The sequence below is a fragment of the Orcinus orca genome, chromosome 9 (assembly GCF_937001465.1).
Source record: "Orcinus orca chromosome 9, mOrcOrc1.1, whole genome shotgun sequence".
NCBI classification, from domain to species: Eukaryota; Metazoa; Chordata; class Mammalia; order Artiodactyla; family Delphinidae; genus Orcinus; species Orcinus orca.
The window spans coordinates 27,145,992-27,173,767 of NC_064567.1; the positions used below are offsets into that span (position 1 = coordinate 27,145,992).

Genomic DNA, 27,776 nt, shown 5'->3' on the forward strand with positions numbered 1-27,776 from the left:
TTTAAAGAATTTATAGTCATGGGGGAAAAAAAGCGTTTATAATTCAGTGATTAACAATAACTTTGCTTCTCCTGACTTAAAAGCGGAATTATTTAATAGCTCCTATCTCCCTTTTCTGTTTGGCTGCAAGGGAGCTAAGAGCCAAGTTCCAAATTTAAGAAAAACAAGTAGGCACCTGTTGTACACCTGTGTTCTCCTTTGCTTAAGTCCTCACTCTCACTTCATATTTACATTTTCTCTAACCCTGATTTTTTTATATCCATAGCGCGAATCGCTGTCAGTATTTGGTTCGGAGAACTGTGCCATTTCACAAGTGTGAAAGACAGCTTAGAGAGTGGTTACCATCAGAACCACTTTCGGACCTAGGTAGCGAGTAGGTAACAAATCCGCTCTCTCCTTCACCCCGCCCCAACCTCTGCTTCATTCCTTCTCTCTGCCCCTCCCCTGGCCCCGCCCCCTCCCCTGGCCCCGCCCCCTCCCCTGGCTCCGTCACTCGACCCTTTTTTTCTAAGCGCGGGCACCGCCTCTTCTCGCGGGAGTGGTGCCGGGGAGGTTGCTAGGATACAACCGGAAACAGAATTCGGCGTGTGGAGTTGGCTTTCTAGGAGCCCGGGAAACCGCTTCTACCCGACTAACTGCGTTTCTTAGGTAGGAGGACAGGTTCTGGCTGACCTAGACTGGCCCGACCCCTAGGCCGACCTTGAGCGGGTGACTAAGGCGCTGGACTCCGAGGGCTCTGTGCGGGGCGTTGATGCAACCTGGGCTCTGGGGACTGTATGGCCACTCGGGAATGTTTCACCTTTGCCTAAAAAACTGTGCAATGGGCTTCCCTGGTGGTGCAGTGGTTGAGAGTCCGCCTGCCGATGCAGGGGACACGGGTTCGTGCCCCGGTCCGGGAAGATCCCACATGCCGCGGAGCGGCTGGGCCCGTGAGCCATGGCCGCTGAGCCTGCGCGTCCGGAGCCTGTGCTCCGCAACGGGAGAGGCCACAACAGTGAGAGGTCCGCGTACCGCAAAAAAAACCAAAACCCAAAAACTGCGCAAAGCATCCCATCTTTCTTGGCTCCTTTTCTGGCTCTTATCTCTAATTTGGGATTCGGAAGTAGCGGCATCAAGCTAGGAGGTGTACCTCACCTCCCACCTCGAGTGTTTATCACGGTTAATAATATAGAAGCAAGACGTGTGTGCAACCCAGTCTGGCATTAGAAAATGTTTAGCCATACATGGTGACCATTTTTCATCTTTAGTAAGTAGAGCGCTTTCAGACATTCCTCTTTCACTCCTCTCCACCCACGGTCTTTGTTGTGCCCTCTTAAGAAACTTAAAAGCTCAACAAGTCTATTTGGTAGAAGGGAAAACTGTATCTCTGCCTTACTACTTACACTAATATTCTGGATATACCAACGAAATTATGCATTGTAGGTGAACGGGGGACGTTTTTGTATGCAATCATAGTAGAGTGTTTTTTTTTTCTTTTTAAACAACTTTTTAAAGATTATAACATTTACCCTTGAATACATAATACGTAATTAAAAGTTCAAACAGTAAAAAGAATGAACAGTGAAAATCTGTCTTGCACCCATGTTCCCCAACTCCCTGTCCTCCAGTTCACCTTCCAGAGGTATTCTACACATATACAAAAGTAGTCGTATCTGTAACATTGTACATACTGGTATGTGCTTTTGGTGGAGGAGAGGTCATTGAAAGGACATGACCTCCGGTTTACCCACTACCCAGGGGGGCAATCGGAGGCTCTTTCCCCCTCCCCTGTCCTTGGAATGTACCTTCTGCCCATCGTTCCTGGACTAGGAGATGTGCTATTGAGACCATCGGAACTGTATACCTGACTGAACCCAGTTAAGATCTCATAAACTCAGGATTTTGGCGGGTAGATGTTGAGACTTACTGTCTTTAGGCTGCCCAAGACAACCCTCCTTTGTAAGTGTCCTTGCTTATTAAACCTGCCACCTGCAATCTGGAGCGGTCTGCCTCTTTCTTCGATTGTCCTTGCCCTCTGTGTACCAGGTTCAATTTCTGTTTTACCCAGGGAATTCTGGAGGTTGTGAACCAAGAGCTTTGCTTTTTCACTTAATTGAGCAATACAGTATGTAGCCTTTAGAATTGGCTTCTTCATTTATCATAATTTATTTGAGATTCACACGTGTGTATCAATAGTTTATTCCTTTTTATTTATGCGTGGTATTCCATTTTATGAATGCATCATAGTATGTGTATCCATTCCTCAGCTAAGGAACGTTTGTGTTGTTTCCTGTTTTTGGTGATTAAAAATAAAGCCTTTATTAACTTTTGTGTGAAGATTTTGAGTGAATGTAGTTTTTCATTCCACATGGGTAAAGGATACAGATTGCTGGGTCATATGATAAATGTGTTTAATTTTACAAGAAACCTGACAAACAGTTATCTCAAATGCTATATCAGTTTTCATTTTTGCCTCAAGGTATAAGAAAGAGCTCCACTTGTATTCATACTCACTGGCTATTGTTGGGCTAAAATTTTTTAAAAACTATTCTAATAGATGTGTAGTGAAATCTCATTGTGATTTGAAGTTTCATTTCTCTAATGACTAATGATATTGTGCATTTTTCATGTGCTTGTACTCAGGGCCAGGGTTAGAGTGAGGCAACTAGGTCTAAAATTTTAGGAGGCATTTATTCTCAGGTGCAAGTGCGTGTATAAGGTAGCGCAGGTGCCACGCTTGCCTCAATCTTGTCCTGGCTCTGCTTATTTGCTTTCTTGTGTGTATTCTTTGGTGATGGATCTGTTTAAATCTTTTCCTCATTTTTTTCACTGTTTGTTTTCTTATTATTGAGTTTTGCAAGTTCTCTGTATATTCTGTGTACAAGTCCTTTATCAGATTAAGAGTTTTGCAAAAAACTACATCCCAGTGTATGGTTTGCCTTTTGATTCTTCTAGTTGTCTTTTTTGAAGAGCAGAAGTTTTTGATTTTGTTGCTGTTGCTGTTTTAGAAGATGCTGTCTTGGCCATTTTGGGGGGAGGCTGACCCACCAGATAGAAACAAAAGCATTATCTCAGATTCTCCAAAAAGGGTAGATAATTATGTTGCTAGGAGTTAAGGCTTCTTTATGGTGCTCTCTTTCTAATCAGGCCACTAAACTTTGTTATAGGAGAAAATAACCAAAAGGAAGATTTTTGTGTGTGGGTGAGAGCCTAAAGAAGTTTCTCGAACTTCTTAAAAGTTGAAGTTTTGTTCAGTTTTGTCTCATTTTTTTTCTCTTTATTGTTCTGGAATTTTAAAACTTTATTTCAGTTCTTTTATTGGTTGTTCTTGAAGTTTAACTATGCATATTTAATTTAACAATGTCTAGAGTTAAGAATATCATAGCTCTCAATTTTGTAAACAGTATAAGGAATTGATAATAGTTTATTGTCATCTTTCCCTTCCCAGTTACATATTCTTATTGTCTCATATTTTAATTTTCTGCTATTATTTTGTGTTGACAATATTTATTTGGGTTTACCCATATGTTTATGATTTATTTGTTAGCCTTTCCTTCTTGCACTTCAGACTTACATTGGGCCTATTTTATTCCTCTTCAATTGTATCCTTTAGAAGTTCCTTTAGAGCAGATATCTTGGTGATAACTTGTCTGTAAATGTTTCTGTTTTTCTTCTTGAAAGATAGTTTTGCTGGGTGTACAATTCTGGGTTGATAGCTTTAATTAGTCTATTATTTTAATTAGTCATGTGCTAATTTAATTAGTCATGTGCTAACCTTCCTTTAATTAGTCTATTATTGCCTTGGCTTCTATTTTTCTGATGAGAAATTGCAGTGATTTAACTTTTCTTTCCTTTGCATTAATGCCAGCAAATATGATTCAAAACAGTGGATGATATGTCCTTGATCACTGTTTGCTTTTCGGATTTTCTGTTATTCTGTAATTTAATTACAATATAAATGGCTATGAATTATTTCTATTTATCCTGTTAAGTATATTTTTATATTGTGCTTCCTGGACCTGTAGATTCATATTTTTAATCGGTTTTGAAAATTTTTCAGCCATTACCTTTTATGATATTTTCTCCCTTCCATCTTTGTTTTCTTCTAGGACTCCAATTTGGCACATGCCAGATCAGGGGCTGGCAGACTTTTTCTGAAAAGGGCTTCACAGGCTATGTGCAGTCTCTGTTGCACACTCTTTGTTGTTTTTTAATATATTTTTTAAAAATTTTCTTTTATTTATTTATGGCTGTGTTGGGTCTTTGTTGCTGCGCACATGTAGGATCTTCCCGGACCAGGGCTCAAACCCATGTCCCCTTGAGTTGGCAGGGAGATTCTTTTCTCCATGGCTCTTAATCTCTCATATTTTTCATATCCTTATCTCTTTGCAACAGTCTATATACAATCTTTTGATTTATCTTCCAGTTCACTAGTTTTCTCTTCAGCTTTAATGCTGTATTCATTGAATTCAACAAGTATACATTTTTATTCAGGATATTGTTATTATTAATTATTTTTAATTTGTCATCTGGTAGCCAGAGAACTTCACTAAGGTTAATTTTTTTCTCCATAAGGATCTATGCTTAAGTGAAAGTTCCAAACACAGCTTTTCCATCGCACTACTATTTCAAGTTTTAATCTTCCCTGTGCTTTTGCCTCGGAAATCAGCCTCAGGGTCACTTCCCCTATCCCCTTTCCCTGGCTGCCAACCTCTATAGGTAGGCTCCTGGCTATACTGGCTTCTCACTGCTGTGATCCAGCTCCTGCCTCTGATGCCTGGCTCTGGGCTGCTCTGGCCCACCCTGGCCCAAGTTCCTGTATGCTGTCGTACTGTTTCCCAACCTAAAACTCTTGGTTGCTGTAGCTTAGGCCCTAGTTAGCTCCAAGATCAACCCACATTTGTTTGTTGATATGTTTGTTTTGGGGGACAGAGGTCACTGGACACCTCTGCTACAGTTTGTGAGAGCAAAGCTACTACAGTGTGTACTTTCCAGCATATAGTTGCTGTGGAGATGTCAGGTTCCTTGGAGCTTCTATTCAGTTGCAATGTCAGAAGCATAAATAGACTTTTTTAGAAAAAAGGCTATTGAAAAAAATTTTTCTTTCACAAGGCATTGTTCATTGAATAAGAGATGACAATATATTTTAGAATTTTTAAAATATATTCTTCATAGAATATTTCTCTCAAATTTATTGTGTTTTGAGGTTCTTTTTTTGGTACACATTTTTACTTTCTGTGGTGTTTTTATTAAAAATTCACCAATGTTTTTTGCCTAATGCCATTACTAAGATAATATTAAAAAAATAATGAGCCACATTATAGTATACTATGAACATTGCTGTATGCCAGCAATGAATTTGATATTTGGTGTAGAAGTTTTAAGTGTAGTAAATATATATATATATGTATTATTTATTTATTTATTTTTAATTCAGGACAATGTCTGACCAGGAGGAAGGATCTGATGCTCAGAATGTTGATTCATCAAAAGAAAGAGAGGATGCTTTTGGGACTACCAATATTCCAGTTCCCTCAGAAGAGGTTCCAGAGTCAGATCAAACTGAAGACTGTGAATCTGAACTAGAACCATCTAGTGGGGGCCGTGAAAAACGTGTTGAGGAGCCGAGTGACCAGAGCGTTTTAAACCTGGAACTAAATGATGTCAAGCAACTCATGGAAGACGTTACGGCAGATGAACAAGTTTCATATTCTCCAGGAGACGGTGGAGAGTCTCTAGCTAAATCTGATAATGCAGTGCAGTCAGCTGAACAATATTCAAAAGATTCTCTGGCATTTCTGGAAAAAATAAAGGCTGTAGAGGAATCTCTGAAAACATCAATGAAAGATTCGTCAGCAACAGGTATTACCTAGGGATGATAGGGTATTTTTTCCGCCTCATTTTGAAGAATGGTTGTTTTTTCTTGTTTGCTTTTGCTTGAAGATTTATTTTATATTTGATATTACTTTCCCACTCTCTTATCCACCAAACCTCTGTGGCTATGCCACTTGAATCTCTTAATTATGTGTGAAGCCTCTCCTTTATTCTGCAGTATCTACTTCCCTAAATAAAGGAGCATCAATAAATTTTAAAGTGTTGTCTCTCTGTTTTTCCAAAATAAAATAGGTTCTTAAAATGTTTAGGGAGAAATTTTTGAGTATAATTGTAATTCTTTTGCATGCCATTTTGGAATTAATTGTACATAGCTAGCAAGTAGGGGGATGGGAACTTGACACCATATTTTTCTAGTTTCATATACAGTACTCATTCTATATATCTCGTTGCTTTTACATATTTCCATATTTCCGCTTAGTGTTAACTTTATATTAAGCTTCAGAAAAATCATTGTTGTCTTTCATTATGGGTTAATTTTAAAGACATAATGTTGATCCCATGGCATGTGGAAGTTATTACTACATTCTTGATAACAAAGCAGAAGGGGAGCAGCAAGAAGGTGGTTACATGGAGAATTCTACCTGGGTGGTTAACTGACTGCTCCTTCCTCCCTTGTCCATAACTTTTGAGAGAGTTTCCATCCATAGAGTGGAGAACATGGGTCATCATTTAACAGTAACAGCAGCTTAGTCTGGCTGGTACAATGTAGCTTTTGAATCTAGTGGAGTAGTTAGCTCTTGCAAGTAAGAATAAAAAGGAGGAGGAAAAGTAATCAAGCCCATTTATGCCTAATTGAAGTTGTTATCCCTCAATTACATTATTCATTGTGAATTTGGGCTCCATTTTTTGATAATTCTGTGATTATAGCTTTTACCAAATATATGATGATTTAAAAAAAAAGTGGTCTTGGTCCTGTACTTCCTGAGGCTCACAGATTCCTGAACAAACTTTCCCTTCCCAAAGCTTAGGAAGTCACTGCTATGGAAAATTTAAAATACATTAATCATAGAATGTTGAATCCAGTAAACAATTAAAATAGCCTTCTGATAATGTAGCATCTGTGAGAGTGTTCTCTTACTAAGAGAGAACTGTGCAAATAATATTTAACAAGCTTAAAGAACCTTAGCATCAATAATGCCTTGTTACATTTCATGCTGGGACTAGTGATGAATGTCTCATAGAGCTTTATGAAAACTGTCATGTCAGGCATCTAGAAATATATGAAACTTTTTGGTCTACATGTGTACTCTCCACTCCATCTTACTTATATTATATCTTCTCCATTAAAATTTAAAGTCTGTAGATATAAAAGTAAAAAGTTTACCCCATCATAATTAGTTTTTAAGTATTATATACCCTCCCTATAATTTCTGAACAGATAATCATTTTATAATAACAGTTTTTCTCTATTTTTAACATGTGTCTTGATTTTTATTTTATAGAGTTGGGAGTGAGCTACATAATGTCCATTTTTGTGAAAAGTAGATTTGTGCATAGTTATTCCAGATATTTGTAAAAAACAATGATTTTCTGTTTTGCATTTTGCCAGCTATAGATATAAATCAATTATGGGAAGAAGAAGACTTAGATAATCTTTTGTCATCGCAAGGTCAAGGAAAATTTTCTTTGAAAATTTCCCTATTGGTTTTTCTTAACTTCATGAGTACACACTGATTTCCTGATGCATGGTATAAATATCTAATCAAAGCATGTATGTTTCTAAGTTCAGGTCTCAGGGTCTCCCTTTGTAATACTACACAAAAACACTTGATGTTCTGAGATGTTTCCTATGTTTATATCTGAATTATATATACCAGATATTGGGAATCTTTAAAAATTTTAAATGATTTTAAAAGAATCTTTAAAAGCACTTTAGTTTCATTTCCTCCTTCTCACGGTATTCTGGGCAAGGAGGTAATCTCGAACGTGCACTGATCCTCATATAAGGCAATGCAAGAGAGATCTGAACTTTGAGCTGGAGTTGGGGGAGCAGGCATTGACCATTGATGCTAATTCTTGAGATTATGCATTGATTTTCAAAGCAAAATGCTGCAACTGAATGTTTGTCACTTCTCCTCTTAGAAAATGAACAGTAGCTCTTATTACGGAGGTGTGGTGGGAGAACATGGCAGAGACAACCTGCATTCTATGTGATTACAAATTGTCCCATATTTCTCTGCCTGTGGATTCTATGATGCTGACCCTTGCTTTTAACTGTGATTCTTTTTTTCTCTTATTTTTTCTACAGTAAAAGTTGTACTTCTTCCTGTGGGCCAGGAAATTATAATGCCCTTTAAAGTTGACACTGTTCTAAAATGCCTCAAGGATCATTTTTCATCTCTATTAGATGTCCCATCTTATGTCCTGCAGATAAGATGTGCAGGTAAGCTTGGAGGCTAATAAAACTTATCAAGACTTCTCTTTGATTTGTTAAACTAAATATCTTCATGTTTACTGTTTGAACATTATACTGTGGTTATATATTCATTCATTCAACACATTATTATTGAGGACATACTTTGTTCCAAATACTTTGCTAAGAGCCAAAGATATAAAGAAACATGAAACAAAATCCCTGTTTTCAAGTTGTTTACAGACTAGGAAGGAAGAAGATGTATGCTGTGGTTACCACACAGTGTGTAAATGTTTTGATGGAGATATGTTCAAAAAACTGTGAGAATAGCGAGGAAGGAAACTGGGAGATTCTAGAAAGCTTCATCTGATAAAAGTGATAATACTTTTGCTAAGTCCCAAAGAGGTGAGAAAACCTGGGACTTTTGGGAAGTAGTAAGGAATTTAGAGGGAATAGAAGTAAATTATATATGGGAAGTAGGAGGAAATGAGGTTAAAAAGATAGATGATGAATGAGCATGTATATATAGAAAAAGAAGAGGACTGAAAATGGTTTATCAGTCTTCTGTACATTAAGATCAGTTCACATTCTGATGATGTTCAACTTTATTTATAAATTGTGGGCAATATTGAGTAGCCCACCTTATATTAGCCTTGTGTCATGAGAGGCTGAGGTCTTAGTAACTGTGATAGAATTAAGCAGACTAGAATAGCTCAGGAAATGTTTCTGTAGAATATGCCTGCACAGATCATAATATTTTATTTTAAAAAGTTTGATATTAACTTATAAAGATGCCGCAAGTTTCTAGGGCAATAAGAACATTTTTTTGGTGGGAAAATCCGAAGTGCTAAAAAGGAATAAGCCATACCTATGAAGTTCTTCCTCCTTGCCAAATCAGAGAAAAACAATCAGTTCTGTTTCAAAATTATTTTTAGAAAACTATTGTAATGAATGTGCTCCAATAGTAAGATGTTCATGTATTCAAACAACAGGTTACTAAAGCTTGATTGAGGAAACAAAGCTAAAATTTAAATAGTTATTTTAACAATAATGATACTGATGATGATAATGATCATGTTGATGATGATGGCTAATTCAATGAGCACTTACTATGTGCTAGTCCTTCTACAGAATATTCTGCCTACATTATCACATTATCATTCAATCTACACAAAAATCCTTTGAGGTAGGTATTACTATTAATTTTTTTTGAGAGATGGAAACTAAAGCTTGAGGAACTTCTGCAAATTCCCAAAGCTTATGAGTGGCAGAGTCTGAACTTAAATATAGGTATGACTCCAAAAAGGGAATTTGGAACTGCTTGGCATTAACTATAAGGTGAAGTTCAAAACTGGAGAAGAGAGAGCACTTTGAGACTGAGCACCTGGCCAGTGGTACCTAAGAATCTATTTCTTTGCACTTCATGACTTTTCTTCTTTATGTGTAAATACCATGCATCACCACTGGCTTATGTCAGCAGCAATAAAAAAAAGAGCTTGATTCTGTGTCAACCACTCTCTAAGACAGGTACTTTCTTCTAGTACTAGAACTGGAGTCCAAGTTTGGTGGGACTAAGCCTACAATAGAAACAATTAGAGGGCTGAAGAGGGCTCTGTGTTAGTTGGAAGAGGAATCTCTGTTAGTTTCCTATGACTGTTGTAACAATTAACAAATTTAGTGGCTTATTTTGCTTATGGTTCTGGAGGCCAAAAATCCTAAATCAATTTCACTTGGATAACATCAAGGTGTCAGCAGGGCTGTTCTCGGGAGGCTCTGGGGAGAGTCTGCTTCCTTGCCTTTTCCAGCTTCTAGAGTTGCATTTCTTGCATTCTTGGGCTTCCTCATCTTCAAAGTCGGCAGCATAGCATCTTTAAATCTCTCTCTGCTTCTGCCATATCATTTTCTCTGTAGTCAAATCTCCCTCCTCCTTCCCCTTAAAAGGCACTTATGATTACATTTAAGGCTTATGTGAATAATCCAGGATAATCTACCCATCTCAAAATCCTTAACTTAATAAAATCTGCAGTCACTTTTTCCATATAAGGTAGCATCCATAGACTCTAGGAATGTACATGGATATATTTTAGGGCCATTATTCAACCTATTGCAAAATCCATATAACGTTAATTTTTTTTTTTTTTTTTGCGGTACGCGGGCCTCTCACTGCTGTGGCCTCTCCCGCTGCGGAGCACAGGCTCCGGACGCGCAGGCTCAGCGGCCACGGCCACGGCCCAACTTATACCCCTGGACCGGGGCACGAACCCGCGTCCGCCACATCGGCAGGTGGACTCCCAACCACTGCGCCACCAGGGAAGCCCAAAACTCAAAGATTTTTGAATGTGCTTTCTTGAACATAGCTAAAATAGACTAGTGGTATCTGACATATTTCTAAGAATGAGTAAAACAAACCTTTGCTATGTTAAATTCCTAATTGTAATTTAGAAAGAACATACATTGGAAAACTGTTATAGTTTCTATCATTATACAAAGCAGCAGCCAGTAACATTGTACGTATTTATGTATGCCTTAAAATACAGAAAGAAATTTATAGTCAGTTTATGAAATAAACCAGTGGGGTTGGGGGTATAAGTTGAAGCAATAAAACATAAAAGTAAGGTGATGATGTACACTTTTTTCAGCAAAAAACTGAGTCTTAGCTCTACCTTGGCATGAATTAATTTATATGAATTTCTGATTATAGAAACAGAAAGGAAGGGATTCTTTAGAACTCTGAGTGTATACATTAGGAGTGTGTATTAAAATAATCAGGCTTTCCCTGATATGGATATGTCCTATGCTTATGTATAAAACATTGTGATTTTTTTAGAGAATCGATGTTTAGAATATGATTTTGCTTATATTATAGAATGTGTTTTTTATTTTTAAATGTTTATAATTGCATGGTTATTGTATATTTGTATTTCTGATTAGTTGAGAGTTGTATTTTTACTTTACTTATAATGCTGAATTCTTGCTCAGGAGTACCACCTTAATTTTTTCCATTGTGGAGTTTTTGATACTAATAATACAGCAAGAGGTGGACATCATCAATACGCTATTTGGTAATTAAACAATATGTGTTCATATAAGCACCATTGATGTTTCCCATCCCTTAAAATGAGTACATATAATCATTTCTTTGCCATAACACTTTTTATAATTTTATCTCATTTTTAGGAATGATTATTAAAGACCATGAGACGCTACTACAACATGGAGTTAAGCCCCAGGATATTGTCCAAGTTGAAATCTTTTCTTTACATCCATTTCTATATCCAATCAAAAGACTAGATAGATCAAGTGATGCCTCTCAAATCATAACTGTCAGAGTACAAACTGGTTAGTTATTTGATATCTTTTAGATAAAGTATTTTTTTAGAGTCCCTTTGTAGTTGAACTTTCATTTAATCTTGGTTTTATCTCCTCAGGCATTGATCAGTACCAGGAAGTAGGTGTTGAGATTATAAAATCTGATTTTCACAAACCATTTCTTGGTGGATTCAGACATAAAGTAACAGGAATGGAATATCACAATGCTGGAACACAAACTGTACCTAAAAAGATTCCTGAAAAACTGAATGCATTTTGTAGGGATACACAGGTAATATTTTTATTTTTCCATGTAGGATTTTGAAGCTACAGAATCAAAAAATGTTTTATTGTGTAGCTCTCTAAAATTAAAATCTTCTAGGGAATTATATGGTAATTAAAATAATAAAAGATATTAACTTAAATGTGTAGGAAAATATGTTCTTTACTCACTTTATGTGTATATAGTGGATATTTATTTAAATTTTTTAAATGTTTTTATTTTAGACAGTTTTTCAGAGAAGAAAGCTCCAGCAAACTACAAATACAACATCCACACAGATGACTAAAATTGGTGTGTATGTATCAAATATGACTGATAAACTGGTAGCACCAGGAAAATATTTTTCAGCAGCAGAATACCATGCTAAAAGATTAAAGGCGGTAAGATAACTTTTATTATAGGCGAATACTAAATGACTTTTTACTGTGTAACCAGAGTTGTGCAACCATTACCACAGTCAATTTTAGAACATTCTCATCATCCCAGAAATAAATCCTACATCCAATAGCAGCCAGCCCCTATTTCCCTCCACTCCTTTCTGCTTTAGGCAACCACTAATCTACTTTTTGCCTCTATTGATTTGCTTATTCTGGGCATTTCATATACATGTAATCATACAATGTGGAGTCTTTTGTGACTGGTTTCTTTTACTTAGCATAATGTTTTCAAGGCTTATCCATGTTGCAACATGTATCAATATATTGCAATCTATATTGCAAAATAATATTCCATTGTATGTACCCAATTGTATATACCTACTGTAGGTAGGTCAATATATATACCACAATTTGTTTGCCCATTTATCAGTTGATAGACATTTGATTTGTTTCTACTTGTTGGCTATTAGGAATAAGGCTGCTATAAACATTCATGTACAAGTTTTTATGTGGATATGTATTTTCATTTCTCTTGGTATCTGCCTAGGAATGTAATTGCTAGATCATATGGTAATTTATTTATTTATTTACTTATTTATTTTTGGCTGAGTTGGGTCTTTGTTGCTGCGCGTGGGCTTTCTCTAGTTGTGGCGAGCAGGGACTACTCTTTGTTGCAGTGCATGGGCTTCTCATCGCGGTGGCTTCTCTTGTTGCGGAGCACGGACTCTAGGCACGCGGGCTTCAGTAGTTGTGGCTCGTGGGCTCCAGAGCGCAGGCTCAGCAGTTGTGGCGCACAGGCCCAATTGCTCCGTGGCATGTGGGATCTTCCCGGACCAGGGCTTGAACCCTTGCCCCTGCATTGGCAGGCGGATTCTTAACCACTGTGCCACCAGGGGAGCCCTCATATGGTAATTCTGTTTAACCTTTTTGAGGAACTGTCAGACTGTTTTCCAAAGCAGCTGCACCATTTTATGTCCCACCAGAAGTGTGTGAGGATTCCAATTTCTCCATATCCTTATCAGCACTTTTGGATTATTGCCATCCTAGTGAGTGTGAAGTGGTATCTCATTGTGGTTTTGATTTGCATACCCTGATGGCTAATTATACTGAATATTTTTCATGTGCTTATTAACAATTTATATATATTCTTAGGAGAAATGTACATTCAGATACTTTGTCCAATTTTAATGAGGTCGTCTTTTTTATTATTGCTTTATTGTTTAAAAAATTTTTTTAGTTGTTTGCTAAGTGGTTGCTCCAAGTGTAATTTAGGGATTAGAATATACATCTCAATTTATAGCAACATACTTTGTATTAATACTAACTGAAATTTAATAAAGTATTGAAACCTTGCTCCAATAGAACTCCAAGTTTATCCCTTCTTCTTTGTGCTATTATCATACAAACATGTACATTCTGTTTATGTTCTAAGCCCTGTAATTCCTTTTATAATTATTGTTTTTGTGCAATTGACTTTTAAATAAGAGTAGAAAAGAGGAAAATATATTTATATAGTCTTTTATATTTTACCTACATAATTACTTTTTCTGGTGCTATTTATTTCTTCATTTGAGTTAAAATTAACATCTAATATCATTTTCTTTCAGTTTGGAGAATTCCCTTTAGTACTTGTGTATGCTTGTATACTTGATGGTGTCCTAAAGATCTCTGAGTCTCTGTTCCTTTACCTTTTTTCCCCCTCTTCTTCAGAGTGGATAGTTTCTAATGATCTATCATCAAATTCCTTATTCTTTCTTTTGCCAGTTAAGATCTGCTGTTGAGCCTGTTTTTTGTGTTTTCATTTCAATTATTTTACTATTAAACTCCTAAATTTCCACTTGGTTCTTTTTTTAAAAATTTCTGTCTCTTTGTTGATATTCTGTCACCATACATTTTAAACAAAAATTTATTCAATATCTAACCCTAAACATAGTCAATATAGTATTTTCCTTCTTTTTTTCCAAATGACATTAATCATAAAAAAAATTTGCAAAAAATTCCTCACCCAGATTTTTCTTTTTCTTTCCATTGGGAGATAATTATACATGGAACTTTAAAGAAGTTTCTTGTACACCTAACATTATATCACAATCATTTCTCTACCTTTTAGTATTTATTATAAACAATTTAACGGCATTATTTTATTCCACAATGTTAACACTATAATTTAATTACTTTCTTTTTTAGGACATTTAGACATGTTTTCATCAAAATCTTAATGCTATATAAATTGTAGTGTGCATTTAAAAAATACTTAGAGAAGATGTTAGAAGTTGAATTACTAGGGGAAAAAATGATGACTTTTTAAAAGTTTTAGATATTACCAAGTGTTTTTCAGAAATCTTGTACCAAATGATGTATGCATAAACCATTTGTAAGAGCCCATTCCATGCTGACTTCACCAGTAGTACATATTATTTGAAAAAATTGTTGTCTCCTTATAGATGTTAAATATATTTTTATATTTTCTCTCCACCTATCACTCATACTTAGTTTATGATGTCTTTCATTATAGTCAAACTTATTAATATTCCCTTTTATGGTTTTTGCATTTTATGTATTGTTATAAAAGGCTGTTTCATCCCACAGTCATAAGTATAACTTTCTTTTATAGTTGGTGTGTGTGTACAACTTTATCTGGATTTTTAAAAATGATATGAAGAAGAGTTAAATTTTATTTTTTCCAAATGTAATGCCAACTGCTCAGTACCATGAATATTCAAGTTTATTCTCTCCACAGTAATGTATACTAAATTTTCATATATATATGCATCTGTTTCTGACTTCTGCATTCTTTCATTAATGTATACGTTTTTTTCTATGTCAGTAATGTATTGCTTTAATTACTACTGATTTGTAATATATTTTGAGGCCTGGTCCATTAGGTTCTACCTCATTGTTCTTCCTTTTCAAGACTGTCTTGACTATTAACGCAAGTTTTTCTTCCATATGAATTTTAGAGTAAGTTTGCAATTTTCATGAAAAATTGCAGGTCTTGCTCAGAAGTACATTGATCAGTTGGGGAAGAGTGGACACCTTTACCCTGTTAAACATTTGGGATATCAGTTAAACATGACATACAAAGCATATGCATTTTATCTCTGCTACTTCCTAGCATCATTTTGCTTGAATAAAAAGAATTGAAAGCAGTGATTTTGTTTTTTGCGTGACAAGAAACCTGGAGCTAGACTGCTGCTCTAGCCCAATCAGCTTAGGACGTTGAGAGAGGAGCCTGTAGTCTCGGTCTGTTGACTCATTGCACTGAAGGAGACTGCTCAGCAGGGGAACCACGAGGCTAACTTTGTAGTTGACTTTATCAGTGCCTGCAATTATTCCAGCCTGAAAATGTTTACGTTTTCAGTCCAAACTAATTTACACAAAAGGAAAAGGGGGAGTTGTTATAGACTTTTGGGGAGGAGTGAAGTTTTGGTGAAATTTAAGTGTTACAGTATTTTGATTGTCTCTGTCCAACAAGGTTGCGTGTAGATGGGTCAGCATCAAGTCTGGACTGAGACATGGACCAAAGAGTCCTGTTCCTTTGGTAACAAAGTTAGGAGAGAGATGTGGATGTGTTTCTTCTCTGAAGTTCAGCACGTTCGTTGTAAATCAAGGCTGCTTCTCTCTGTCAAAATAACACAGATCCTTCAGGCAAGAGTGGGATGTTTCATTCTTAGTGATCTAATTTCAGACAGCAAAGTTTATGATAGATTATGATTTTAGAGAACAAAGTTTCTCAGAGAGAAAGAAAATAGTAGTCACTCAAAGAAGGGGTTGTTATGACATTTTACTAATGTCATAACAACCTGCATAGTGTCCTTGGGAAAAATACTGCTTCCTATTAATTTTGTAGCTGACTTTATTCGTGCCTGGTATTCAAGCCTGATGGATTCTTATTTTCTCAGTCCAAATGAATTTTTAATTTCTTACTGTACGGGGCCTGGCTGGTGGCTCTGTGATGTCATCAGGAACCTGAATTCCTTTTACCCTTCCACTCTAATAATTAATCTTACTATCATGAACTTGTTACTATATGATGATAAAATGGTTAATGAACCTTCAGCATAATGTCTGCATTCTGCAAGAAGGGAGACATCAAGGGAGCATGTCCCATGGATGCCATTCAAGAATTTTCCCTGAAAGCCCCTGCCAGTGATTCAACTTGCATCTCATTGACCTGAACTGGGTCATGTGACTTCACTGTCCCTGCTGGGACTATGTGATAATTACATTTTTAAAGTTTCATATTGTTGCTCCTCAGTAAGACTGAGATTTTGTTAGTAAGGAAGTCGGAGAGAAAGGCTATTAGGTGGGGAAATGAACAACACTACACTACACTACAACACTTTCCAAACTCGGATAAAATGATATTAAGGGAATAAGAAAAGCATAAACATACAGGAACAAAGAATATATGGGAAGAGAGAAGAGTAAATGTCAGTCGATTTTTTAAAGTTGTAAAGCAGATGGGGAAGCATTGACTTACTTGAGCAGAGGAAGTGAAAATCTAAATGCCTGCCAAGGGGGCTGGCGTCAAGAACCAAATCAGTTTGCCCCACAGAATCTCGGAAAGTGAATTGGAGGTTCTGTGGAAGATGGAAGTGAGATGTGAACTGTAAACAGAGGGATTGGTTAAAAGACAGTAAAAGGAGTAAATTTCAATTTAATACGTTCTTCTATCTTGATAGATACCTTTTTATTTGTATCATGTTTATTTTATTCTAGAACTTCTTGAGTTCAGTGCTTGGTATTTATATCTTTCTTGTTGTAAGCAAGATTATATTATGTGTGACTACTGATATTTTTGTACTCATTACTGCCATCTCATTTTGTTTTTGATTTATTATTTATTCTTGTTTGTTATTTTTACTAACTTTTTTTTTTTTTGGTTTGACTAAAGTTTTCTTTTCCATTTTTTTTGTTCTTTCATAGGTCAGAAGTAGGTACTTTGTTTCTATTTTTCTAGTGGTTACTCATAAAAAAATTTTAATGGACTTAATTTTTTAATACCAAATGCATATTTAATCAGGCTCTATATATTGTCCATGAACAAGTCAAGGACCCTAGCAGGCTTTTCTTCATTTCTTCTTCCTCCTCACTCACTCCTCCTGTTCAGTGAGGACTTGATCTGGAATTACAATTGTATGTATATTACATCATTATAATTTACTATATAATTATAACTTCCTATTGTTTTTATATATTTACATCAATGTAATATATAAGTTTTTTCAAATGTGTTATATTTAGCTTAAAACCTTTTTTGGAAGTTTTTGTTTACTTCTTTAATTTTTCCTCTTTATTCTTTTGTTGTTGTTCTCTTTATTTTTTTATTTTATTTTATTTTGTTTTTTTGATTTTTTTCGAACATCTTTATTGGAGTATAATTGCTTTACAATGGTGTGTTAGTTTCTGCTGTATAACAAAGTGCATCAGCTATACGTATACATATATCCCCATATCTCCTCCCTCTTGCATCTCCCTCCCACCCTCCCTATCCCACCCCTCTAGGTGGTCACAAAGCACCGAGCTGATCTCCCTGTGCTATGCGGCTGCTTCCCACTAGCTATCTATTTTACATTTGGTAGTGTATATATGTACATGCCACTCTCTCACGTCGTCCCAGCTTACACTTTCCCCTCCCCGTGTCCTCAAGTCTATTCTCTACGTCTGCGTCTTTATTCTGGTCCTACCCCTAAGTTCTTCATAACCTTTTTTTTTTCTTTCAATTCCATATTTATGTGTTAGCATATGGTATTTATTTTTCTCTTTCTGACTTACTTCACTCTGTATGACAGACTCTTGGTCCATCCACCTCACTACAAATAACTCAATTTAGTTTCTTTTTATGGCTGAGTCATAGTCCATTGTATATATGTGCCACATCTTCCTTATCCATTCATCTGTTGATGGACACTGAGGTTGCTTCCATGTTCTGGCTATTGTAAATAGTGCTGCAATGAACATGGTGGTACATGACTCGTTTTGAATTATGGTTTACTCAGGGTATATGCCCAGTAGGGGGATTGTTGGGTCATTGCTACCATTGTTGGGTCATATGGTGGTTCTATTTTTAGTTTTTTAAGCAACCTCCATACTGTTCTCTATAGTGGCTGTATCAATTTACATTCCCACCAACAGTGCAAGAGGGTTCCCTTTTCTCCACATCCTCTACAGCATTTATTGTTTGTAGATTTTTTGATGATGGCCATTCTGACCGGTGTGAGGTGATACCTCATTGTGGTTTTGATTTGCATTTCTCTAATGATTAGTGATGTTGATCATCCTTTCATGTGTTTGTTGGAAATCTGTATATCTTCTTTGGAGAAATGTCTATTTAGGTCTTCTGCCCATTTTTGGATTGGGTTGTTTGTTTTTTTGATATTGAGCTGCATGAGCTGCTTATATATTTTGGAGATTAATCCTTTGTCAGTTGCTTTGTTTGCAAATATTTTCTCCCATTTTCAGGGTTGCCTTTTTGTCTTGTTTATGGTTTCCTCTGCTATGCAAAAGCTTTTAAGTTTCATTAGGTCCCACTTGTTTATTTTTGTTTTTATTTCCATTTCTCTAGGAGGTGAGTCAAAAAGGATCTTGCTGGGATTTATGTCATAGAGTGTTCAGCCTATGTTTTCCTCTAAGAGTTTGATAGTGTCTGGCCTTCCATTTAGGTCTTTAATCCACTTTGAGTTTATTTTTGTGTATGGTGTTAGGGAGTGTTCTAATTTCATTCTCTTACATGTAGCTCTCCAATTTTCCAAGCAACACTTATTGAAGAGGCTGTCTTTTCTCCATTGTATATTCTTGCCTCTTTAATCAAAAATAAGGTGACCATATGTGCATAGGTTTATCTCTGGGTTTTCTGTCCTGTTCCATTGATCTGTCTTTCTGTTTTTGTGCCAGTACCATACTGTCTTGATTACTGTAGCTTTGTAGTGTAGTCTGAAGTCAGTGAGCCTGATTCCTCCAGCTCCATTTTTCTTTCTCAGGATTGCTTTGGCTATTCGGGGTCTTTTGTGTTTTCATACAAATTGTGAAATTTTTTGTTCTAGTTCTGTGAAAAATGCCATTGGTAGTTTGATAGGGATTGCATTGAATCTGCAGATTGCTTTGGGTAGTATAGTCATTTTCACAATGTTGATTCTTCCGATCCAAGAACATGGTATATCTCTCCATCTGTTTGTATCATCTTTAATTTCTTTCATCAGTGTCTTATAGTTTTCTGCATACAGGTCTTTTGTCTCCTTAGGTAGGTTTATTCCTAGGTATTTTATTTTTCTGTTGCAGTGGTAAATGGGAGTGTTTCCTTAATTTCATTTTCAGATTTTTCATCATTAGTGTATAGGAATGCAAGAGATTTCTGTGCCTTAATTTTTTTATTCTGCTACTTTTGATTAGCTCTAGTAGTTTTCTGGTAGCATCTTTAGCATTCTCTGTGTATAGTATCATGTCATCTGCAAACAGTGACAGTTTTACTTCTTCTTTTCCAATTTGGATTCCTTTAATTTTTTTTCTTCTTTTATTGCTGTGGCTAGGACTTCCAAAACTATGTTGAATAATAGTGGTGAGAGTGGGCAACCTTGTCTTGTTCCTGATTTTAGAGGAAATGGCTTCAGTTTTTCACCATTGGGAACGATGTTGGCTATGGGTTTGTCATATATGGCCTTTATTATGTTGAGGTAAGTTCCCTCTCTGCCTACTTTCTGGAGAGTTTATTATAAATGAGTATTGAATTTTGTTGAAAGCTTTTTCTGCATCTTTTGAGATTATCATATGGTTTTTATCCTTCAGTTTGTTAATATGGTGTATCACATCGATTGATTTGCATATATTGAAGAATCCTTGCATTCCTGGGATAAACCCCACTTGATCATGGTGTATGATCCTTTTAATGTCCTGTTGGATTCTGTTTGCTAGTATTTTGTTGAGGATTTTTGCATCTATGTTCATCAGTGATATTGGCCCGTAGTTTTCTTTTTTTGCGACATCTTTGTCTGGTTTTGGTATTGGTGATGGTTGCCTCGTAGAATGAGTTTGGGGGTGGTCCTCGCTCTGCTATATTTTGGAAAGTTTGAGAAAGATAGGTGTTAGCTCTTTAAATGTTTGATAGAATTTGCCTGTGGAGCTCGCTGGTCCTGGGCTTTTGTTTGTTGGAAGATTTTTAATCACAGTTTCAATTTCAGTGCTTGTGATTGGTCTGTTTATATTTTCTATTTCTTCCTGGTTCAGTCTCGGAAGGTTGTGCTTTTCTAAGAATTTGTTCATTTCTTCCAGGTTGTCCATTTTATTGGCATATAGTTGCTTGTAGTAATCAATCTCTCACGATGCTCTGTATTTCTGCAGTGTCAGTTGTTACTTCTCCTTTTTCCTTTCTAATTCTGTTGATTTGAGTCTTCTCCGTTTTTTCTTGATGAGTCTGGCTAATGGTTTATCAATTTTGTTTATCTTCTCAAAGAACCAGCTTTTAGTTTTATTGATCTTTGCTATTGTTTCCTTCATTTCTTTTTCAGTCATTTCTGATCTGATCTTTATGATTTCTTTCCTTCTGCTAACTTTGGGTTTTTTTCCTTTTTCTTTCTCTAATTGCTTTAGGTGTAAGTTTAGGTTGTTTATTTTGAGATTTTTCTTGTTTCTTGAGGTAGGATTATATTGCTATAAACTCCCCTCTTAGAACTGCTTTTGCTGCATCCCATAGGTTTTGGGTTGTTGTGTTTTCATTGTCATTTGTTTCTAGGTAGTTTTTGATTTCCTCTTTGATTTCTTCAGTGATCTCTTGGTTATTTGGAAGCACACTGTTTAGCCTCCATGTGTTTGCAGTTTTTACAGTTTTCTTTCCTGTAACTGATATCTAGTCTCTTAGTGTTGTGGTCGGAAAAGATACTTGATACTATTTCAATTTTATTAAGTTTACTAAGACTTGTTTTGTGACCCAAGATATGGTATATCCTGGAGAATGTTCCATGAGCACGTGAGAAGAAAGTGTATTCTGTTGTTTTTGGATGGAATGTCCTATACGTATCAGTTAAGTCTGTCTTGTTTAATGTGTCATTTAAAGCTTTTGTTTCCTTTTTTATTTTCATTTTTGGTGATATGTCCATTGGTGAAAGTGGGGTGTTAAAGTCCCCTACTCTGATTGTGTTACTGTCGATTTCCCCTTTTATGGCTGTTAGCGTTCGCATTATGTATTGAGGTGTTCCTATGTTGGGTGCACAAATATTTACAATTGTTATATCTTCTTCTTGGATTGATCCCTTGATCATTATGTAGTGTCCTTCTTTGTCTCTTGTAATAGTCTTTGTTTTAAAGTCTATTTTGTTTGATATGAGAATTGCTACTTTCTGTTGATTTCCATTTGCATGGAATATCTTTTTCCATCCCCTCACTTTCAGTCTGTATGTGTTCCTAGGTCTGAAGTGGGTCTCTTGTAGACAGCATATATATGGGTCTTGTTTCTTTATCCATTCAGCCAGTCTAGGTGTTTGGGTGGAGCATTTAATCCACTTACATTTAAGGTAATTATCGATATGTATGTTCCTATTACCATTTTCTTAAGTGTTTTGGCTTTGTTATTGTCGGTCTTTCCCTTCTCTTGTGTTTCCTGCCTAGAGAACTTCCTTTAGCATTTGTTGTAAAGCTGGTTTGGTGGTGGTGAATTCTCTTAGCTTTTGCTTGTTTGTAAAGGTTTTACTTTTTCTGTCAAATGTGAATGAGATCCTTGCTGGGTAGAGCAATCTTGGTTGTAGGTTTTCCCCTTTCATTACTTTAAATATGTTCTGCCACTCCCTTCTGGCTTGCAGAGTTACGACTGAAAGATCAGCTGTTAACCTTATGGGGATTCTCTTGTATGTTGCTTGTTGCTTTTCCCTTGCTGCTCTCAATATTTTTTCTTTGTATTTAACTTTTGATAGTTTGATTAATACACGTCTTGGCATGTTTCTCCTTGGATTTATCCTGTTTGGGACTGTGTGTGCTTCCTGGACTTGACTGACTATTTCCTTTCCCATGTTAAGGAAGTTTTCAACTATAATCTCTTCAAATATTTTCTCAGACCCTTTCTTTTTCTCTTCTTCTTCTGGGACCCCTATAATTCTAATGTTAGTTCATTTAATATTGTCCCAGGGGTCTCTGAGACTATCCTCATTTCTTTTCATTCTTTTTTCTTTATTCTGCTCTTTGATAGTTATTTCTGCTATTTTATCTTCCAGGTCACTTATCCGTTCTTCTGCCTCAGTTATTCTGCTATTGATTCCTTCTAGAGAATTTTAAATTTCATTTATTGTGTTGTTTATTAATTTTTGTTTGCTCTTTAGTTTTTCTAGGTCCTTGTTAAACGTTTCTTGTATTTTCTCCATTCTATTTCCAAGATTTTGGATCATCTTTACTATCATTACTCTGAATTCTTTTTCAGGTAGACTGCCTATTTCTTCTTCATTTGTTTGGTCTGTTGGGTCTTTACCTTGCTCCTTCATCTGCTGCATATTTCTCTGTCTTCTAATTTTGCTTAACTTACTCTGTTTGGGGTCTCCTTTCCACAGGCTGCAGGTTCATAGTTCCCATTGTTTTTGGTGTCTGTCCCCAGTGGGTAAGGTTGGTTCAGTGGCTTGTGTAGGCTTCCTGGTTGGGGGGACTGGTGCTTGTGTTCTGGTGGGTGGGGCTGGATCTTGTCTTTCTGGTGGGTAGGACCACGTCCGTTGGTGTATTTTGTGGTGTCTATGAACTTAGTATGATTTTAGGTAGCGTCTCTGCTAATGGGTGAGGTTGTGTTTCTGTCTTTCTAGTTGTTTGGCATGGGGCGTCCAGCACTGGAGCTTGCTGGCCGTTGGGTGGAGCTGGGTCTTAGTGTTTACACGGAGATCTCTGGGAGAGCTCTAGCCAATTGATATTATGTGTGGCCAGGAGGTCTCTGGTGATCCAATATCCTGAACTCGGCTCTCCCACCTCAGAGGCTCAGGCCTGACACCAGATTGGCGCAACAAGAGCCTGTCAGCTACACAGCTCAGAATAAAAGGGAGAAGAAAAGAAAGATAGAAAAAAAAAATAAATAAAAAGTTAAAAAAGAAAATTATTAAAATAAAAAAGTAATAATAAAAGAAAAAAAAAGAAGAGAGCAACCAAACCAATAAACAAATCTACCATTGATAACAAGCACTAAAAACTGTACTAAGATAAACATAAAAATCAGAAACAAGTCAGTCACAGACAGCAAACCCCAAGTCCACAGTTGCTCCCAAAGTCCACCACCTCAATTTGGGATGATTTGTTATCTATTAAGGTATTCCACAGATGCAGGGTACATCAAGTTGATTGTGGAGATTTACTCTGCTGCTCCTAAGGCTGCTGGGAGAAATTTCCCTTTGTCCTCTTTGTTTGCACAGCTCCCAGGGGCTCAGCTTTGGATTTGGCCCTGCCTCTGCGTGTAAGTCGCCTGAGGGCATCTGTTCCCTCCCAGACAGGAGGGGGTTAAAGCAACGGCTGATTAGGGGGCTCTGGCTCACTCAGGCCTGGGGGAGGGATGGGTACGTTAGTTATAATTGGAATACTGGGCGAGCCTGCGGCTGCAGAGGCCAGCGTGTCATTGCAACAGCCTGAGGTGTGCCGTGTGTTCTCCCAGGGAAGCTGTCCCTGGACCACGGGACCCTGGCAGTGGCGGGCTGCACAGGCTCCCAGGAGGGCAGTGTGGATAGTGACCTGTGCTTGCACACAGGATTCTTGGTGGCTGCAGCAGCAGTGTTAGCATTTCATGCCCATCTCTGGTGTCCGACCTGATAGCTGCGGCTTCCGCCCATCTCTGGAGCTCATTTAGGTGGTGCTCTGAATCCCCTCTCCTCGCACACCCCGAAACAATGGTCTCTTGCCTGTTAGGCAAGTCCAGACATTTTCCCGGACTCCCTATCGTCTAGCTGTGGGGCATTAGCCCCCTTCAGGCTGTGTTCACGCAGCCAACACCAGTCCTCTCCCTGGGATCCAACCTTCAAAGCCCAAGCCTCAACTCCCAGCCCCCGCCCGCCCAGGCCGGGGAGCAGACAAGCCTCTCAGGCTGGTGAGTGCCGGTCGGCACCTATCCTCTGTGCAAGAATCTCTCCGCTTTGCCCTCCTCACCCCTGTTCCTGTGCTTTCTTCCATGGCTCTGAAGCTCCCCCCCGCCCACCCCCCATCTCCACCAGTGAAGGGGCTTCCTAGTGTGTGGAAACCTTTCCTCCTTCACAGCTCCCTCCCAGAGGTGCAGGTCCCATCCCTATTCTTTTGTCTCTGTTTTTTCTTTTTTCTTTTGCCCTACCCAGGTACATGGGGAGTTTCTTGCCTTTTGGGAAGTCTGAGGTCTGCCAGTGTTCAGTAGGTGTTCTGTAGGAGTTGTCCCACGTGTAGATGCATTTTTGATGTATTTGTGGGGAGGAAGGTGATCTCCATGTCTTACTCCCTCTGCCGTCTTGAAGGCCTCCCCCTCTTTATTGTTCTTGTTGGAACATATTCTCTAGTAATTATTTCAGATATTACACATGGGAGGTGAACCATCTAAGTCCTATTGAATGAACCTCATTTTGGGTTTTAGTCTGAGTGGGTGTAGAAGGTTAGATTCAAACTTATTTTCAAAATTATTTTATTTTATAACTTTGAAGCTGTTTTTGATTAAAAGTCTGATGTCAATGGGATTCTCAGTTCTTTGTTTCCTCTTTCTGGAAGATTTTAGAATTTTCACTTAATCCTTAGTCATCTTACTGTGATGTGCTTGAGACTTGGTGATGGATCCTTTCTATCTGAGAGCTCATGTCTTTAGTTTGGGGAAATGCTCTTCTATTATATTTTGAGCAATTTCTCTAATCCAACTTTCTTCATTCTGTCTGGAACTTGTATCAGACATATTTTGGAATGTCTACATTTATCTTCCATGGCTCTTAATATTCCTCCATTCTTTCTAATTTTTACGACCTTTCAACGTGCATTCTAAAAGATTTTCTTGTCTAAGTTTCTTGCTTACTAATTCCCTCTTAGACTCTGCATGTTCTGTAGATCAGCAGAATAGATTATAGGAACCTATTCTTCCCATTGTAGTAAAGCTTAACCTGGGCATGAGGCTGCAACACTGAAAACTGCATTTTATAACCTCTTTTCTATGTTGGTGAGGCCAAGGAACTAAGGCCTGGAAAAAAGAAATGTGAGGGGAAATGATGTGTGCCCCTTCTGGGTATTGCTCTTAAAGTGACTGGATTGCAGTTCTTTTGTCTTTTCCCCCATTCTACTGACTAGAAGATCAGCCACTAGGAAACACAAGTAGGAAGCCATTTGTAATACAGCACAGAGCTTCCTACTAGTCCTAAACTGCTTGCCAATCCCTGGGCCAATCCCTGGAGTATCATGCGAGAAGGGAAAAACTAAGTTGTTTAAACAACTGTGTTTTAGTATCCTTAATGAGTTTAACAAGTTTAATAGCCCCCAAGATAAACACATTGTACTGATTTTTTTTTTAATTTCAAAGATAAAAATGTTGTCACAGTCTTTTGTTCCTTCTTTTGTATTGATTCAACAGCCTTTCCTTTCTCTCTGAAAATGTTAACTCTATCTAGTCTGGTCTTGTTTTTTGTTTTGCTTTGTTTTGTTTTACTCTAAAAGAGTGATTCTAAAACTTTGGCATGCAGCAGAACATGTGGAAAATTTGTAAATATACAGAATCCATGCCCACCCCAGAATTTCTGATTCATTAACTGTGGGGTGGGCCTGAGAATACGCATTTCTAACAATTTTCCAGATGCTGCTGCTGCTGGTGGGCTGGCCACCATACTTTGAGAACCTCTGTTCTCGTAACTCTCTTTCACACAAATGTAAATTCTTCTACACTGAATGAGGAACCTTTTATTCTGCTGGCTGTCGTCAAATCTTTGGTTACTCTTGGGTGTGTACTCAAGAGTATTTGAAATTTCTGATGTCCAAAGTGCTACAACACATTTGTTTACTGTAGCCTTACCTCAGTGGCTTTCAGGGATGCACAAGGCTTGATTCTGGGAGGCAGCTAGTTTTCTGGAGAGGGGGCTTCTATTCATACTGGGCGTCACCAGCTTTCTGGGACACCAACCACTCTTGCCTAGAGGCAAATACCTCTGATGTTCTTTACCTAAATTGTTTTAGAGGAGCCTGTTCCTTTTGCATTTTTCAAGCAGTCACCTTGTTGGTTTCCCTGAGACCCCTTCTGCTCACAGGATCCACCAGTTTTGGGGTTGAAACATCTTAGAGACATTTCTGTGTTTTCTAGCTTGCCTCTCCAGTGCATGATTAGGCTGTAGATTCCTTCAAATTCCACCCCTGCTCCGTGGGGGGTTTTCCGGTGTGGACCAGAAAACCTGAGACAAATTTTAAAAGAGCTGTAACACTAATTCCTTCTTCAATTTATTCCACGTGCCTCCTTTCTTGAAGGGAATTCTTTAAAGTTTCTGTTCTGTTGGAGGACTCCTTCAGTATGATCCAATATCTTTATTGATTTCTGCTTCTATAATTTTTCTGTAGTCTTCAGGGGTTAGGATGAGGGGAAGGGACGTGTCAGCGTATTCTCTACCCTCAAACTTGATCTAGCCTCTCTATATTTTACTTTTTTTAAATGAGTTTACTAAATAAAAACAAAAAATCTCTCAGTTATATCGCAAGCTTTTTGTGACTCTAGTACTGTATTATATACCTTCAGACATATATTTTTTTTCTTACAATTTAATAAATACATGTTTGCTTCGGTGGTTTCCACATATAACCTACCCACTGTGTAGTTAGTAAATACTATTTTTTAAAAGATATGAGCCTATGCTAATGACAATTAAGAAAAAGTAGGTAACAGTACATAGTATTCATAACAGTAATAGTATTTATTGAGGACATGTGGTGTACCAGGCTTGAGGTAAGCACTTTATATGCATAGTATTATTATCACTGTTTTGCACCTGAGGGTACTAAAGTACAAAGATGGCAGGTAACTTACCCAAATTAACTAACTAGTGAGTAGCAGAGGGAAGATTTAAACTAAGCTGTACTCCAGACCTTGTGCTCTTAACTTCATACTAACTGCCTCCTGTGAAGGTATACTTGCTACGAGATTTCAAAGTCAGATAGCTGATGTGCATTATCTATGACCTTTCTGTTATAATGTATGTGAGAATACATGGCATAGAGCTGAAACTAGACTCTCAGTATTTTTTAGTACTTATTGAATTGGAATAGAAATAGTCATTGTTGCCTTTCATTGTGTAATAAGGTTGACCATATTTTATTTTCTTTAAGTATAGGTAATTGTGATACAGACTTACTACAGACGATGGCATGCTAAAGCTGTGGTAGACAATTTAAAAAGACAGAAAATGTTAAGGTTGCAGTGGGAAGCACAGGAAGAACTAAGGAAGATAAGAGAAAAAGAAGAGTGGATGAAATTGGATTATTACCGGAGGCATAATCCTCAAACAAAAGAAGATTTTGAACTTCTTTACAATGCACTGGAACGTAAGTTTGAAATAGGCTTTGCATAAAATATTAATTTTATAATTTTTCATTAGTAGGAAAAACAGGTTTACTAAAGACAAAAGGGGAACCTTATTATTTTAGGAAGATGTCT

General features: G+C 37.2%; 1 protein-coding gene and 1 non-coding gene across 3 annotated transcripts in view; one reads left to right on the forward strand and one right to left on the reverse strand.

Moving 5' to 3' along the window:
* The first annotated feature begins 548 nt into the window (after nucleotides 1-548).
* IQUB (IQ motif and ubiquitin domain containing) overlaps nucleotides 549-27,776 on the forward strand; it is a 125,311-nt gene continuing 98,083 nt past the window's right edge. For both annotated transcript variants that reach the window (XM_033420375.2, XM_004265496.4), the window contains exons 1-7: nucleotides 549-648; nucleotides 5,417-5,841; nucleotides 8,123-8,257; nucleotides 11,405-11,566; nucleotides 11,656-11,828; nucleotides 12,044-12,199; nucleotides 27,454-27,664. In XM_033420375.2, coding sequence (XP_033276266.1) covers nucleotides 5,421-5,841; nucleotides 8,123-8,257; nucleotides 11,405-11,566; nucleotides 11,656-11,828; nucleotides 12,044-12,199; nucleotides 27,454-27,664 — 1,258 coding nt within the window. In that variant the 5' untranslated portion in view covers nucleotides 549-648; nucleotides 5,417-5,420. The remainder of the gene's footprint in view (nucleotides 649-5,416; nucleotides 5,842-8,122; nucleotides 8,258-11,404; nucleotides 11,567-11,655; nucleotides 11,829-12,043; nucleotides 12,200-27,453; nucleotides 27,665-27,776) is intronic.
* On the reverse strand, nucleotides 26,496-26,555 carry LOC117199792 (U7 small nuclear RNA). The gene has a single exon (XR_004481130.1). It is a non-coding gene; the product is annotated as a U7 small nuclear RNA (small nuclear RNA).